This window comes from Oxyura jamaicensis, chromosome 6 (genome assembly GCF_011077185.1).
Source record: "Oxyura jamaicensis isolate SHBP4307 breed ruddy duck chromosome 6, BPBGC_Ojam_1.0, whole genome shotgun sequence".
Lineage (NCBI taxonomy): Eukaryota > Metazoa > Chordata > Aves > Anseriformes > Anatidae > Oxyura > Oxyura jamaicensis.
The window spans coordinates 21,799,088-21,814,204 of NC_048898.1; the positions used below are offsets into that span (position 1 = coordinate 21,799,088).

The 15,117-nt window shown below is 36.8% G+C and overlaps 1 protein-coding gene across 3 annotated transcripts in view; it reads right to left on the reverse strand.

The window, feature by feature from the left end:
* Nucleotides 1-12,955: 12,955 nt before the first annotated feature.
* The window catches only part of LOC118169403 (gamma-aminobutyric acid receptor subunit pi-like), a 46,745-nt gene continuing 44,583 nt past the window's right edge, over nucleotides 12,956-15,117 (reverse strand). For all 3 annotated transcript variants that reach the window (XM_035330697.1, XM_035330698.1, XM_035330699.1), the window contains exon 10: nucleotides 12,956-13,617. In XM_035330697.1, coding sequence (XP_035186588.1) covers nucleotides 13,309-13,617 — 309 coding nt within the window. In that variant the 3' untranslated portion in view covers nucleotides 12,956-13,308. The remainder of the gene's footprint in view (nucleotides 13,618-15,117) is intronic.

Genomic DNA, 15,117 nt, shown 5'->3' on the forward strand with positions numbered 1-15,117 from the left:
GTCCAACAAAGCTCTGCTATACTGCTCCTTCACTGCCAGATGGACACCACGAATTGTCAGTCCAAACATCCCTTACCCACACTGCAGCACCAACCTGACCTCAGCTGAAAGGGACAGGTAAGCCTACAATGCCAACTTCAGAAGCAAGAAATATCCAGAGAAGGAAGCTAAGAAAGCAGTTTATGGGTCTAATTGCAAAACAACACTACTTTATTTCCTGAGAAATGGAAATTTTAAGTTCCTCTTTTGAGTGCAAGAAACCCCTAAATTAAATTCACATCTGTCTCTGCGGAGCTAAGGACAGTACACCACTTTTTGCTTATCAGGGCTGTTTGCAGTCCAGACTCTCGCCCAGGAGGGGCAACATTGTTGGGAGCCTTTGTCCTTGCTGTCTGGGCCACGTGGCAAGGGCAGCACTTTCCCTGACCGACAAGCTAGCTGTGGTGTTGTCTGGGTGTCTCCCCAGGCTAGTACGTACTAAATGGTATCCATCACACACAACCCCTGCTTTTCTTTGTTCACTTCGTTGTTCTATTTCTCTCTGTTGTTGTTATTGTTTATTTTTAAAGTACTGACAATTAAAACATTAACAACCACAAAATCCTAAGTGAGCATGAATTCTAAATCAAGGTTGAAATTCAGACAAAAATATTACCTGCTTCTGCAACTTGTCATCTGTAAGAAATAATGATCCACTAACCAAGCAGCATAACCAAGACTATAAATCAGTAAGATTGAAATCCCCACAGCATCATCTTTCTGTCAGCCTTTCTCTAAGACTCACAGAATTACTGGATATCTGCCAGAGAAGTAGCATGAAGTGCTACAACACAAATAAATGAAATACACTTATATCATCTGAGGTACCTTTTTAAGCATTAGGTTGCCTTTTAATTAAGGTTGCCTTTTTAAGGCATTATTCCTAAAGCATTTTTCACATATACCTTTTCTTAACTTTTGTTGTTGTTGTTGTTTGCCCGCCCCCCCCCCCCCATGTTCTCCCCCTGCCTCTGCTTTATCCAGCAAGACAAACCTCTGGGAGACAGCTGTGGCTGGGTCCACCACTCAGTTGCACAACACTGTTTACACATTTGCCATTTCCCTCCCAAAGACCATCCAGTGCAGCAGAGGGGGAGATACAGCAGAAAGTCAAGCTCAGCCATGGGTAGGATAGCACATTAGAGCTCTAGAAATTGACTTATTCTTGGCACACACACAGAGTTGGGTTAAAAATACAATGCCTGTAGATAATAGCTGACAAATCAAGTTGTCCTTCAATATTTTTCCATAGGCCTTTTCTTAGATATTAGCCATAAGGTTTCAGGACCTGCTCCACACCTGATTACAGCCAGGTATAGCATACCCAGTAATTAAAAATAATATAAAATAAAATACAAAGTGTTATGTTTTATTTTGATGGCTCATTTTCAGAGGTACTCAACTTATGTAAAACTGATATGTCAGGGCAGAACAAAAGGACATATTAATTCTGTAGAACCTAAAGAATGGAAACTGCTAAAACTCTTGGCTTTAGTCCTTTTAATTCTCCAGTCTGCACAGGAATTATCAGTATTAGATACAAAAACAATAAGTTTGCTTTTTACTTGTCTCACATAGCAATAGACTCAAACAGATACAGTTCTCTCATAGACAAGATTTCCAGAGAACTACTTGCATGTGAACAGCAAGTATATTTTAAATCCACCTATTTGAGCAAAATATCTAATTATAGGGATCAACCTTCAATCCTGAAGTTCATCACATACAGATTCTTAGCCTTCATAAAGTCAGTATTAAAGACATAGACCTTAAATATACCTCAAAAGTGAAACAACAAATAAACTTACACTCTTAAAAATAGTATTGTTGAAAAGTCTTTCCAGATCAAATATCTTGCTTGATGAAGAAACCCCCAGAACAACCCCATGAATAGCTGAAATCACTGTGTCAGTATAGGGCAGGGTTTTGCAAACCTTCATTCAGTCATTTATTCCCTATCCACCAGCTGTGATTATTCTGAAAAGGATTGAATTCGCATGGTACTGAATAGTTCTCTGTCCTATAGAGATGTCTGTGGGTTATCTGAAGCAATACAATTATAGTCATTGCAATGAGGAAATAACTTTGTGGTTCTTTACACATAAATGCATTTTAACTATAAAATATTCATTTTATTTTTGTTGTTGTTGTTGGAGAAAAGAAAAACAGCATGTACAAATGCCTGTTTTAAATCAAAAACCAAATTGCTGTTGTTTTTACAGTTTCATTTTTTTCCATTTAAAATATCTGAGGTGGATCCCCACAGACTTCACCAACAAGGGGTAAAGGGTGCAGGATCAGTCATATATTCTTGGGTTTAGTTTTACTGCAGAAATCCATGCTGATTTTTTAAATGTATTATATTCCAAAGTCTTTTGTAGGATTTCTCCAATTTTCTTGCTTATATTTTCATCAGAGTTCCAGACTCCCCCTGAAAAGCACCGATGCTGGCTATTCAAAGGAGCAGGATGCTTTCTAGCTGTTCTATGGTACCCCACTTGCAGAAAAGGGCTGGTCACTCAAAAATGACTGATTAAGGATTGATCTAAAAGTTGAGAAGTAAATGTAGATCTTCACAGTAGCCTGACAGAATAACCAATTTAAGCATCTATGCAACAATTACAATTAATTGTGTATCTATAATCAGAATATCCTTAAATATCCATGCAACAAATACACTGTGATCTTTTCTTCTTCTTTTTTTTATTTTATTTATTTATTTTTTTAAATGTAAAATCGTTGCTAATCAATGCAGGTATGTGAGGCTTAGTAACAGCTTTCAGACCATGGATTTTTATGAACAATAAAATATTTATTAGTGAACAATAAAGCTAAACAAAAATTATGTGTGGTTAAATCATTAGCTGAATAGCAATAGGCAATAAACAGAGATCTACTCTTGTACATATAATCAGGTCAGGTTTTCAGGGGCAGGCAAAATAACAATGCAAGCAACAAATGTGAATGTCTAAGAATACGCGCAGCCATGACAATTTACAGCTTGCTGCTCCTTCAGATATTGGGGCCAGAGGAGCAGCTATTCACAGTTCATTTGCTGGTTCTGAAAGTGCTGGTGGAGGTAGAGACAAAGCAAAGCAGAAATACTGAATATAAATTCTTTGTTGTGACCTATAAAAAACAGCCCATTGTCCTTAGATATTTTCAGAAATAGAATAATTCAGCTGGTTCTTTGCAGACTGAGGTATCAAACAGAAAAAATATTAGGATGACTCCCTGTGAAAAGCAATTATCTTTTTCCACTGAACTATAAAACTATGTGGAATTATCTGAGACAGTTGATTAAAATTTGCTTAAATACAATAAAGTTTTTTTTAACACAGAATAGTTTGCAGCTAATTGCTTTACATAATATATTCACCTTTGTTGGCCTTCCACATCCAGAGCTTGTAATGATACACTGCGTCTCTCTGGTTTTGAAATATTTCTGAATAGAAAATGATGTTAATAAAAAGCAAACATATCATCACTATATAACTTTTTACAAACGTAATTCTTTGTGCCTTCTTTTGCCCTGATAATAAAGATCACCGCAGAGTCAAAAAAATGGGGTCTGAAGATGGGGTCAGATCCTATTCCCAAATGCAGAAGACTAGAGTCCCCAGGGTCCTACTAGAAAAAAATGTATCCTCTTAGTCAAAGAGTAATATACAGCTGCTGATAACAGCTTGCATTATCAAAGGACTTTCACGTGGAAGGTGAAGAACTTCCAGCTGAAAATTAAAGCACACTAACAGAGTTATCAGGACTAGCACAGAGGTATCCAAAATCTCAATCTATTAGGCTACAGGGCTCCTTATGCTGGTTTGGCAAGTAAAATCTGATGAAAAACAAAACTTCAGGTTCTTCTTTTTTTTAGTTTACATCTCATCAACTGCAAAGGCATTCAGAGAGGGAAATGGCAGTGTTCTGGGATAGGATGATCTTCCCCTTCTTTATTACAGTAATCCCATTTGGGGTGGAAAGTTACCTTGGAATTTGGTGAAATAGATTGATGTTTTCCAAAGTGTCATCTTGTGGGGCTCTCATTATACCTCTACTAGTTTTCCTCCAGGCATTTAGAAACTGAGTGATTAATATTAATACCTTTATAGTCCCTTAGACAAATCTGAATTTTTATGCAGCAATGGAACCAGTGTGTTACCATCTCTCAGGTCATACTATACACACATTTGTATTTGTAATAGTTGCTGGATCTTAGGGGTAAAACAATTCTCCTGCCTGCATTGCAGTGTTTTAGCTGCAGTGCAGATCACTAATATCTATTCTCCCTGTCCAAGTCTCAGAGCGGTCAGATATGATTTTGTGAACATCCGTCTGCAATTGCTCTCTGCATGCTAGTGTCTCCTCCACAATAAGAGCAATTAGAAGGTATGTACTGCCTTTCTACTTGTACTAGTTACTGCTGACCTGACGGCTCAGTTTCTGCTTTTTCCTGTGACTTTTTAATGCACCCTCTTCTCTGGCCTTCCAGACACTCTCATCCTAAGTAGCTACACGAGCGACCTACTTGGTCTAGTCTTTGGTCTTCCTTCTTCAGTATGTGGTGAATATCCAACAATTCACGTGTTTGTTTTTTTTTCTCTGACATGCCTTTGAATCCCATTTTACAGTAATCCATGTGAGCGCAGAAATAATCTTCTCTCCCAGCAGCAGGGACAGTGCTGCCCAGCTATGTGGTTCCTTCATTTTTAACCTGTCACGTTGAAGAGTTCATGAACAGTAGGCACTTCAATAGAAATCATTAGAAGTGACAGGTTACCTCTTTTGTTATATGGTGCTTTCAGATAAACATTTCATAAAAATACTGCTCTTATTTTTGTGCTTGTTGCTGTCTCACTTTCATTTCTTCCCTTTTTTTCTGAGAAAGAACAAACAGCATAAACCTACATCTAAAATGGTGGAAGAGAGGTTTTCCTTATTCAGAGTCCTGGCAAATATCAGCCATTTTCACACCAATTTAAACAGACTCAGTGAAGCAGGGAGACTATTTTCTCTTCTGCTTGTTTTCTTAATTCTTTCCCAAAAGGCTGCTCTGGGGATCAGCTCCTCTCTGCACGCGGACCTGCAGGAGCCCTGTTTATTACTTGTTTAGGTTTTTGATCTGACAGTTGATGATGCTCATTATTGAAATACAGTCCCTTAAGTGCAAAAGGAACCAACCCATAAAAACATGCTTTTCCCAGAAACATTTGTACATATGTATAGACATATATAGATATACGTATGCACACAGACTCAGAGCGAGAGTCCTTTTACAAGTCACTTCAATCACTGCTGTTAAATACAAGGAATGTGAGCCTCCACCTCCAGGCAGTTTTTGTATGTGCCTGTAAAAAAAAAAAAAAAAAAAAAAAAAAAAGGCTACATGGTACTTTATAAGTGCAAGTATTGTTAGAAAAAGAGAAATAGTGGGGAATCAGAGTAAGGGAGGTCTCTTCCATGAGCAGACTGCAGCAGGGCTAAGTGCTCCTTTGTACCAGCTAACAGAGGGTGCCTTCCTCCTACCTGAACTTGCCCTCTGCTACAAGTAAGCTGAGTCTGCAAATTTTGAGCATTAGAGCTGTGGCTTATTCCTGTATTCTAGTGCTGATCATATAGTAAAGTTTCATTACCTCAAAAGACTGGCTCTCCACATGCATTTATCAATGAACTTTTATAGAGCTTATTTTTATCTGTGTTTTTTACCAACATTTTTATTATTTTTTTTCAAATATCCAGTATTTTCTTATGTAGCATACTCCATGAAGAGAACTCTGTGCTTAAAAGCTTTGCTGAATCAGGCTTTAAAAAATCATTACTGGCAGCACTTAGATACCATTAATTCTTCTCTAAAGATTAAGTAATCACGTGGTTGTGAATACTTTGATATTTTGGATATTTCAATAATTGGAAATTGTTCACTTCAGATATATGTTTTTGTTCCTTTTTCATACCTGGAGAAAAATGCAAGTGTTATTGGAATTAGTTGTTCCTCTTGCAATTTTAAGTTTTCCACAGCACTGTTGAGGGTGTTAGAAATTCAGTTCCTGTAAATATTAATGTCACCAGAGTGGCTGCATGAGAATATAACATAACTTTAAAATAGCTTAGGCCCAAATAGAGCAAGTTCATATTACAGAAAACATTCAAAGGATATAAAAAATCTAGAATTAATTGAAGACTTGAACCTATATTTTACACATGGTGCAGTACAAAGGACATTCTTTTTAGTGAAAATCCACATAAAAATATTTTGGAAAAAAAAAAAAAGTTTATTAATCTCAACAAAGAGAAAATAAAATTCTGCAGACTTCCAAAAAATGCCCAAAACAGTAGCAAAACAGCATGAGCTGAGAGCACCCTCTTCTGATGATTATTTTATTTTTCAGGTTCTAAATAAAATATCTTCTGCATATGTTGTAAAATTCCTATGACCTGGACTTTAATCAGGATTAAAAATACATAAAATGTTAGAGAGGTTAATACAATAAATTTGTTTCAGCTAAAAATAAAAAAAAAATAAAAAAAAAATGTTTTAATTATTCTGTCTTACAAAAGTAAAGACACTTCTTCCAGTAACTTCTTCCCTTTGTATGCTCCAGCTTAAATTCAGTGAGGCCATCCAGGGTTGGAAATGAAGGAGGAAGGCTGGGTTCTTATTCAATTCATATCAACAAGAGAGATTTAAATTCCGCTGGGAAAAAAAAAAAAAAAATAGTCCAATACTAAAAGAGAGCATTTAAAAAGATGAAAGAATAAGGAAATTGGGAGGAGAATAGCAACATAAATATTTTCCTATAGTAACAGCAGCATCATTTGTACAGTTTTCTCACACAGGACAAGATGAAAACATAAATTCTAACTCCCTCTGTAATTTAGGAAAGAAGCAAAGGGAACAGTGCCTCTGTCCTTTTGCCTCACTTTCAGCGTCTGAGGACCAGAGAGGAAAAACTGTTCATGAATGTTAGAGCAAATGAAGCCTGATTTTCTCAGATTTGTGTTTCTATTGACTGACTCTCAAGTCTAGAAGATGTAAATTGACATTGAAGCCTTCTTAAAAGGGTTTGAGCTCATTCTGTCTTTTTCACAGTGGGGAAGCAGCCAGATTTCTCTCTGACCTGGACATCTACTTTCATAAAGCTTCTAGGAACATCCTGTCTCAGGGATTTCTATTTTCCTCACATTTGGTGAAAATATAATAATGGGTTCAAAAAACTAAGTAGGATAGACTAGTGGGCAGATATATCAATATATCTGGCCTTATGCACTTTTCATCCCATCTACTTGTCTCTGAAGCCTTTTGTAGAGGGCCCTAGGTAGGCAGAAGGTTGGGTAGAGGTTCCCCTTGGTGTGGGTAGTGGTTCACATGAGAAATGAACCAAGACAAGAGTGGCCAGCAGCCATGACTAAAGAGAGCCCTGCAGTGCGGATGAGGTACATTTTAGGGTAAGTCATCCTGCTGCTAGCAGCACCCACCTGCAGAGAGGGAGATTTACATACCAGCATACACTCTCAGCATTGTGCATGTTGAAAGCCAATAGAGATAAAATTGGAAGATACAAACAAAATCCTATTATATGATAAAGAAGCCAGGATGGACAGAGACAGCAGAGAGACAAGAGGGTCATGAAAGCTAACAGAGCAATTTGGATCTGAGAAAGTGGATGCACAATTCACCAGATGCACTCAGCCACACTGGATTGCCAGATGAGGCTAAACCTTGTCAAATTGTAACAGATTAGCCTCTTCAGCTCTCTCTACATTTAAGGCTCTGGCACAGACCATTTTAGACAAATGCAGATTGATGGCTGCACTGCACACAGGAATGACACAAGACAAGAATGATGTTGAAATATCATTAAAAATGATGATTTTGCCTTGTCCCTCTGTTAACTTTCATACAGCACAGCAGTGCAACTGAAGACCTGTCATTATCAAAAACAATGTACAGCCTTCAGTGAAAGGAAATGCTAGAACTAAATAGAGGCTCATGCAGATATGTGGAAGATACCAAAACACATTTTGGTAAAAAGTTGGATATTAACTCAAGTAATCTGACAGCAAGAGAAATCTAGTTATTTCCTTTATGTGCACTTCCTTATGGAAAAGGTAACCAATAGCTGGGTTATAGAAACAAAGGTACAATACTGTCCAAAGACTCCAAAGTAATATATGGCAACCCAAAGTAAATACAGCTTTGAAATTATTGGACCAGAATTGGTACATTACAAAATAGGATATTAGGGTGGAAATAAAGGAATTGTCTCTCCCTTTTGGTCTCTTACAATGTTTTTGGCTGGAAGTGCATAGAGAGACTGATCAAATGAAAAAGAAAAAAAAAATCTTTACCATAATGGATGTTGTATTTCCTCCTTTTTAAAAATACTTAGTGAGGCTTTACCCAGCAGCTGGAATGTGCTGGGAAGTACAGTGACAGAACAAGGAGTCTGCATTTTTGAGTCTGGCCATTTGTTCCACCTGAAATAAGATCCCAGCATCTGTGAGCACATGAAGTTTGAAATGATGCAGAGTCTGCTATGTGTTTGGCATTTATATGGGAAGCTTTATGGAAATGTATGGAAATCTCGAGAGTTATCAGTTCTTACTTATCAGGATTAGCAAAAAGTTGAACAGCAGTGTGTAAACAGGTTATTCAGCAGAATTAAAACCATTCTGAAACATAAGAAGCCTCAGACTTCAAAGACTTTAGAGTATTTGCACATAATATTTCAGATTTTTCTTTTAAAAGAAAAGTAGGATCAGTAGGATCTCTGAACCTTTCATTATGAAAGATCCTCAGAAAGTACTGGGAATGATACCTGAACACAACACTTACACAATCATAAAGAACAATGGGGAAAGATTATGAAATTATGCTCAATATCTTATTCATTTTCTGAGATAAACATCATTTTTCTGTTCAACTTATTTTTAGATACTCACAGACCTTAATCTGCTATATTATTATTTTGAATATTATGTTATTTTGAGAGGCCAACACTGTCACTACTTGTCAGAAGGGTTGACAAGGCATGCCTTAGAAAACTATCGGAAAGGTTGGACCAGATCCCTATGGCCAACTCACAGACCAATAATGTACGGTGGAAGCTGACCTAATAGATCTAGTTTTCTTCACAAGGAAGGAAATTGTCCCAGGAAAGGACAGTTGTATCCATTAGATATAATCAAAACCATATTGCTGTGAATGGAGATCACTTTGATTAGGACTAAATTAGCTACATGCATAGCTAGTTCAGCATATGAGTCTAATGGACTAGTATTTAAATGAATAGAAAGGTTTCCTTAGAAGAGACTAATGCACTGTTAAATGATTCCTCTTCATTCCTTCTTTCATGACCAAAAGAACAGATAGCAAGAGATGGTGAATAGATGGGCAGATAAAATGCTGAATATTTGGTCCACGGCCACGTAATGGTTATGTGACCATTCTTCTTGGAAACTTATCCATGATCCTCAGTAGGGAGATCATTGGTTTAACAATGAGACAAGGATTAAGCCAGAAAGAACCTGGGATGGAAACAGGTCTTTTGCTATGGAGAAACACTGAGATGGCCAGAATTGCATCAATGCCATTTGAGAAAGAAGCTATGTGGGTAAAGCCAGATGAAGCCAGCTGTAGTTAATCTGGAATAGGAAAATAGGGTCCATTCCAGTTTGAAAGCAAACCCAGAACCCAAATTATACGAATAAATTCACATCAGGAGACTGAAATACCCCTAAAATCCTTCTCTCTCTGAGGATGGAAAGTTTGACTGCTAGATGAAACTAGGAAAGAAAAATGAGTCCAGATGAAAACTGGTAAAAAACTGAAACTGGCAATATGATTAAACTGCACCCTGGTATTAATTATGAAGTTATATAAGTATAATAATACTTATAATAATATAAGCAGAGTCCATCCCAGTCTTCAGCACTCAGGTTGAGTGAGCTTGTTCTTGCAGTGACATCTTTAATCAGCCCAGAAGACTCCCCCTGATTTGTTTCCTGCCACTTCAGCAAACCCCATCTTCAGGAGAAACTTCTCCTAAAGATTTGAACTGGCTTTTATAATCATAATTTATAAGCAAAAATTGATGCTTGTGTCAACTCTTAGCAGTGTGCCCACAAATTACCTGTGAATATTTATTTAGGATTTTTAAATATTAATGAGAAAATCATAGGTACTGCCACTAGTCTGCCTGTCTTGAAATACTGAGATACTGTAATACTTTGATTTGAATCATTATTACCTGCAAGAGAAAACCTCAACCTAAGGATAGAAAAGTCAGGCATCAGACACAAGATACTGTGGTTGCAATGTTACTTCACAGGTTGGCAGAATGTTACTGATTTAGGTGACTAAAATGATGGAAATGGCACTCTGGGTTTGAGAAGCATGAACTTCAGTACGAAAAACAGAAGTCCTCAACAGTCCACCTGACTACACGGTTTTGTCTGATTCTAATGAATCTGTTACTGAAAACATGACCTAGTTACCATAGTACAAATGTCAGTTTCTAATAGCTTTTCTCTAGAGTCCTTAACTAGCATCTGCCATTTACATTTGCTCATTCAATCATGAAGAGTAGTTAATTAGCTCCACCTACTGCTGCATAAAGTGAATTGTACCAGTAGCGTCAGTTCTTCAGTAGCCTGTCCACATTATAACCCCAGTGGTGTTTTTGGCACTCTGCTGCACTATGCCACCAGCAAGAACTGTTAATGGAAAGCAAAAGGTCTACATCTTTCTGTTTCTTCTTCTGTCACTGGCCTTAATATGATGTATACTTTCTTTAATCTCTAATCTTTTTTTAATTTATTTTTGAATTGCAGGATGAAATTGTGAGACATTATTCAATACTTCCCATGTCAATTTTAATTTTCCCATGTCAAAAGACACAACTGTTCTTTTAAAATAACTATCACAAACATTGAAACGACTTGCAATGAAAGGAACAGAGCTATGTAGGTTACTGCTGCACTGATCATAAAGGTGGCCATGATGCTCAATCTGGCTACTCAAACCAACAGATGGATGGGATGCCCTTGTCTTGTGCTTGCAATATGTGTTGACTGGAGAATTCAGATAGGACATTTAGTTGTTTAACTATATGTTAAAACAAATTTTCTATACTTATTTAAAGAGCCACCTTGGTTTATGAGTTAGTGAATGCCTGTTCCAAAACGTCATCTTTTTAGTATGTCCCTTTTGATTTAGGTGGAATATTGCAGATACAGTCTAAATAATATACCAGCATCCCACTAAGCAGGCTGCATGATACTCACCTAAAATACAGTTGACTCTGAGAAAGACAACAAATAATTGACAAAGTGAAAAATCAGCAAGGTCTAATACCTTCAAATGTCTAAAATCTCCAAAAATATATATATTGTGGTATTGAAAGACATAGCTCAACAAATGATTTTATTTTCATAATAATTTACTGTTCTGTTAAGAAAGAAACTACCAAAAAGATGAATTATCTCTAAATTAATTGGAAACTACAATGCTCACTTTACAACTGTAGTAAATGTTAATCCTAAATTTAGTGTTAACACAATAGATAATTTGTACCATATGCATGAGCTATTTAAAAATATTCAGGGTCAATGTAAACTTCAAATATAGGAAACTAAATACAGAGTTCTACTTATGCCTCTTGTGAATTTTATGTTGGAAAGAACTGGGAAAAAAAATCTCAAAATCCAGTTTTACAACTCATTTCCAAAATAAACAAAAAGCAAAACTCACAAAATCTGTTTCTGAATACAAAGTTTAAGATTAAATCTGCAACTGCAGAATGATTTAAAGAAAAGTACAAAATACATATTGTTTCTTACACCTTTTATGGATTTTGCTGCAAGGGAGGGCAAAACAAACTCATACTAATATTTTACATTTTCTTCCTTCTCGTAATAGTGTTCATCCTCATGGGCAGCATACTGCCAAGAACCTAAGTCAAAGAGTGTTAATGTTATGCAGGATTTCTAATGTATTGCTACATGTGCAGTGTTGCATATCATTGTAAATGTCAAGGTACACAGTTTAAGTTGCACACATACACATCTATACGTATACATAGAATCATAGAATGGCTTGGGTTGGAAAGAACCTCAAAGATTGTATATACGTGCAACTCGTGCTTTTATTATGGTAAGGGAAAAAGTGCAACAAATGCTTCTAAACTTCCAAACTGCAGTACAGGAAACAGGTTGCCAGATCAATAACTTTTGTAACATCTGTCAGTGAAGTCAACACTCAGAAAGACTGCAATCATTTTTCATCAGGTGTAACCATTCTGTAATGTGGGTCATAAGTTTTACACACATCTGTGTAAAACCTTCCCTTTTCTCATCGAGAGTTATTGTATACCCAGAGTTTTTCTTGTCAGTTCAGGAAGTAAGCTTTTTCATCTTTACACAAAATTTTTAATGGCAAGTGACTGAAGCAGAATTTGCTAAGCTGAAAATGAAGCATATCAAAATTTTCCTCTGCATAATAGTTACCCAGGCAGTTGTAACTGAGCAGAGTGCAGAGTACAAACTTCAGCATCAATGGCCATATTCCACTAAGGACTGGCCAGCCCCTAAAATTTTCCTCACCTGGGGAAAACAATTCTTTGGATCTAAATTTTCTTGGCTCCAGTCCATTTCTGCCATGCATGTATTCAGAAAAGCCACTGATGCCCATGGGAGTTCTGTGTAAAGACTTAGGGTAGAGTCTCGATACGTATTTTGCAGTCTTACAACTTTGCACATATTGTTTGGTTGGTGTTGGTAGCCCACACCTTTGAAACTGTTTCTTTCTATGAAGCAAAAATACATTAACCTACAATTACACATTTTCACATATAATCTGGAAAATTTATGTATTATTAATAAAGGTAGGTGGAATTGAATACTGGAAGTGTATCAGGAAAACAACACTTCAATGTCTTTATTTTTCAACACATTCAACACAGTTCAGAAACAACTATAATATAGCTTTTATTTTACAAAGTTGACCATTAAAATATTAAAAAGGATTTAATGTCCCTTGACAAGTAGTATAATATGGGACATGCATGCTAAAAGGAAAGTCAATTTCAGATGACAGTCATTTAATAGTGGAAAAGTGAGTTAACAAGAAAGTTGGCATAAATGCTTGAAAAGATAGCATGTCCCCTCATATCCCCCTTTATCCTAAGGCAGCTTTCCCATTCTACTGCAACTTCACTATTGTACCCACTTTCTAACCTTTAAACCATAACAGTTTTAACTTTAAAATATTTAGAAATACAAATAATATACCCAATAAAATACATTAATTATGATGAATGATAACGGGAAAGAAAATCTGGCATAGTTGTCTATGTGGTAAGGATTCTTAACATGGAAACAATCAAAGATACAAAAAAGTCTTTTCATTACTGACATTGGTGAACTACATCCACTGTGTTTACTTCTCTCCTTTTTGCCATTGATGCTGGTTTTGCTGCTCTTGTTTGAATCAATTTTGTTCACATTGTCAGGGGCACTGCAATTGTTAGCAGCTGCTGCCAGGACTCTATTCCTTTCTTCAGCCTCTTCATCCTCATCCTGATTGGAAACAAAACAGCACAGCAGGAACCTAAGTGCACATTTCATTGCCTATTTACTTTAGAAGTGAAGCAAATAATAGGATTTTTCCTACAACTCTTCCTGTGGTTCAGCTCCATGATTCCAAGGGTGAGCAGCCACAGGCACCAGACAGCTCCTTTCAGTTTTCAGAGCCTCTGTATACAAGTAAAACACACCGATTTAACACAATAGCTTACCACAGAAGCTTTCATAGGGCTGCAGAGCAAAGCTGAATGTGCTCAAATATGGTGCACTACAGCAGCAAATCCACAAAATACAAAAAAGTTGTCTTCTGCTCAGGGGAAATTCTCGCAAAAGGTAATGTCTACCAAGGGAGTAAAGCAGAGCCCCAGATGGTAGATGAAGTAGAGTGAGTTACCAGACCAGCTAGTGAAGCTTGTTGCAGCCCAAATCAAGCAGCCCAGAATACAAAATGCCTTCTGCAAAGCTGGCTGCTCTATTCCTTGTACTTCATGATGAAAACAGAATTAGTTAAAATAACAAAACAAAATGCAACTAAAAAAAAGACGATCATAAAGAGGCATAAGCTGCACAACTAATTCAGTACTAAATAGTACATACTACTTTGTTTCAAGTCCCGAAACCCATGCTTTAAGTTAAAAGTTATGCTAAGATTAAGCACATTTTTATGTGCTTCGCTGCATCAAGACAGCCTTGTAGAGAATGTTGTACAAGCCTTCTGGTGGGTTTTGTTTCTTTGATTAGAAATGGCTCAGAGCCATGAAGTTCATGTATGAAATCTTCACCCTTTGAAGTCAGCAGGTTTTCTGCCACTGACTCAGAGGACATGGGATTAGACATCAGCTCTACGCAAACTCTCTTGAAAGTTCAGGGATCTTAACTCTGGTTTAGGATATTGCAGATACCAGCAGATCCAAGCCACAAAGTTTGGCTCCAGATTTGTATCTAACCTAAACCTAATTTTGGAAAGTTGGAAGGGGGAGTTGTCTTAATTGAGGCAGTTCTATACCTAACTTTGTCTTCTGATGCTTTTATTACTTTCCACACCAGGGAGTGGCAAACAAACAAGAAAAGGCTAAAAATTTGCTTGTGAAATGTAGAATTCAGAATCTCTTTCCTCTGACCAATTCACTTTTTCCATTTGCATCATGGAAATAACTTGATTAAACAAGAACAAACTTTAGAAAAGTTAATAGGTACAACCCTATGCGTAGCCACACTAAAGCTCATTTAGAAATAATACAGCTAATAAAGACAATAAATGCTCATTAAACCACCTGACAGATCGCCATGCTGGTGCAGAATCATTCTTCTGCTCAGGGTACTTGCGAACAGCCTGGTTCTTGGGCCTTTCTTCATCTAAAATTAGTAATGTCCTTGAAAATTAAAGTGGAGTCTGGACAATGTCCTCAGACTGTTGTGAGTCAGTGAAGCAAGACAGATGGAGACAGAAAAAGGGATTATTATTGCTTTCCGTTTTCAATTTGGAAAAAAAAA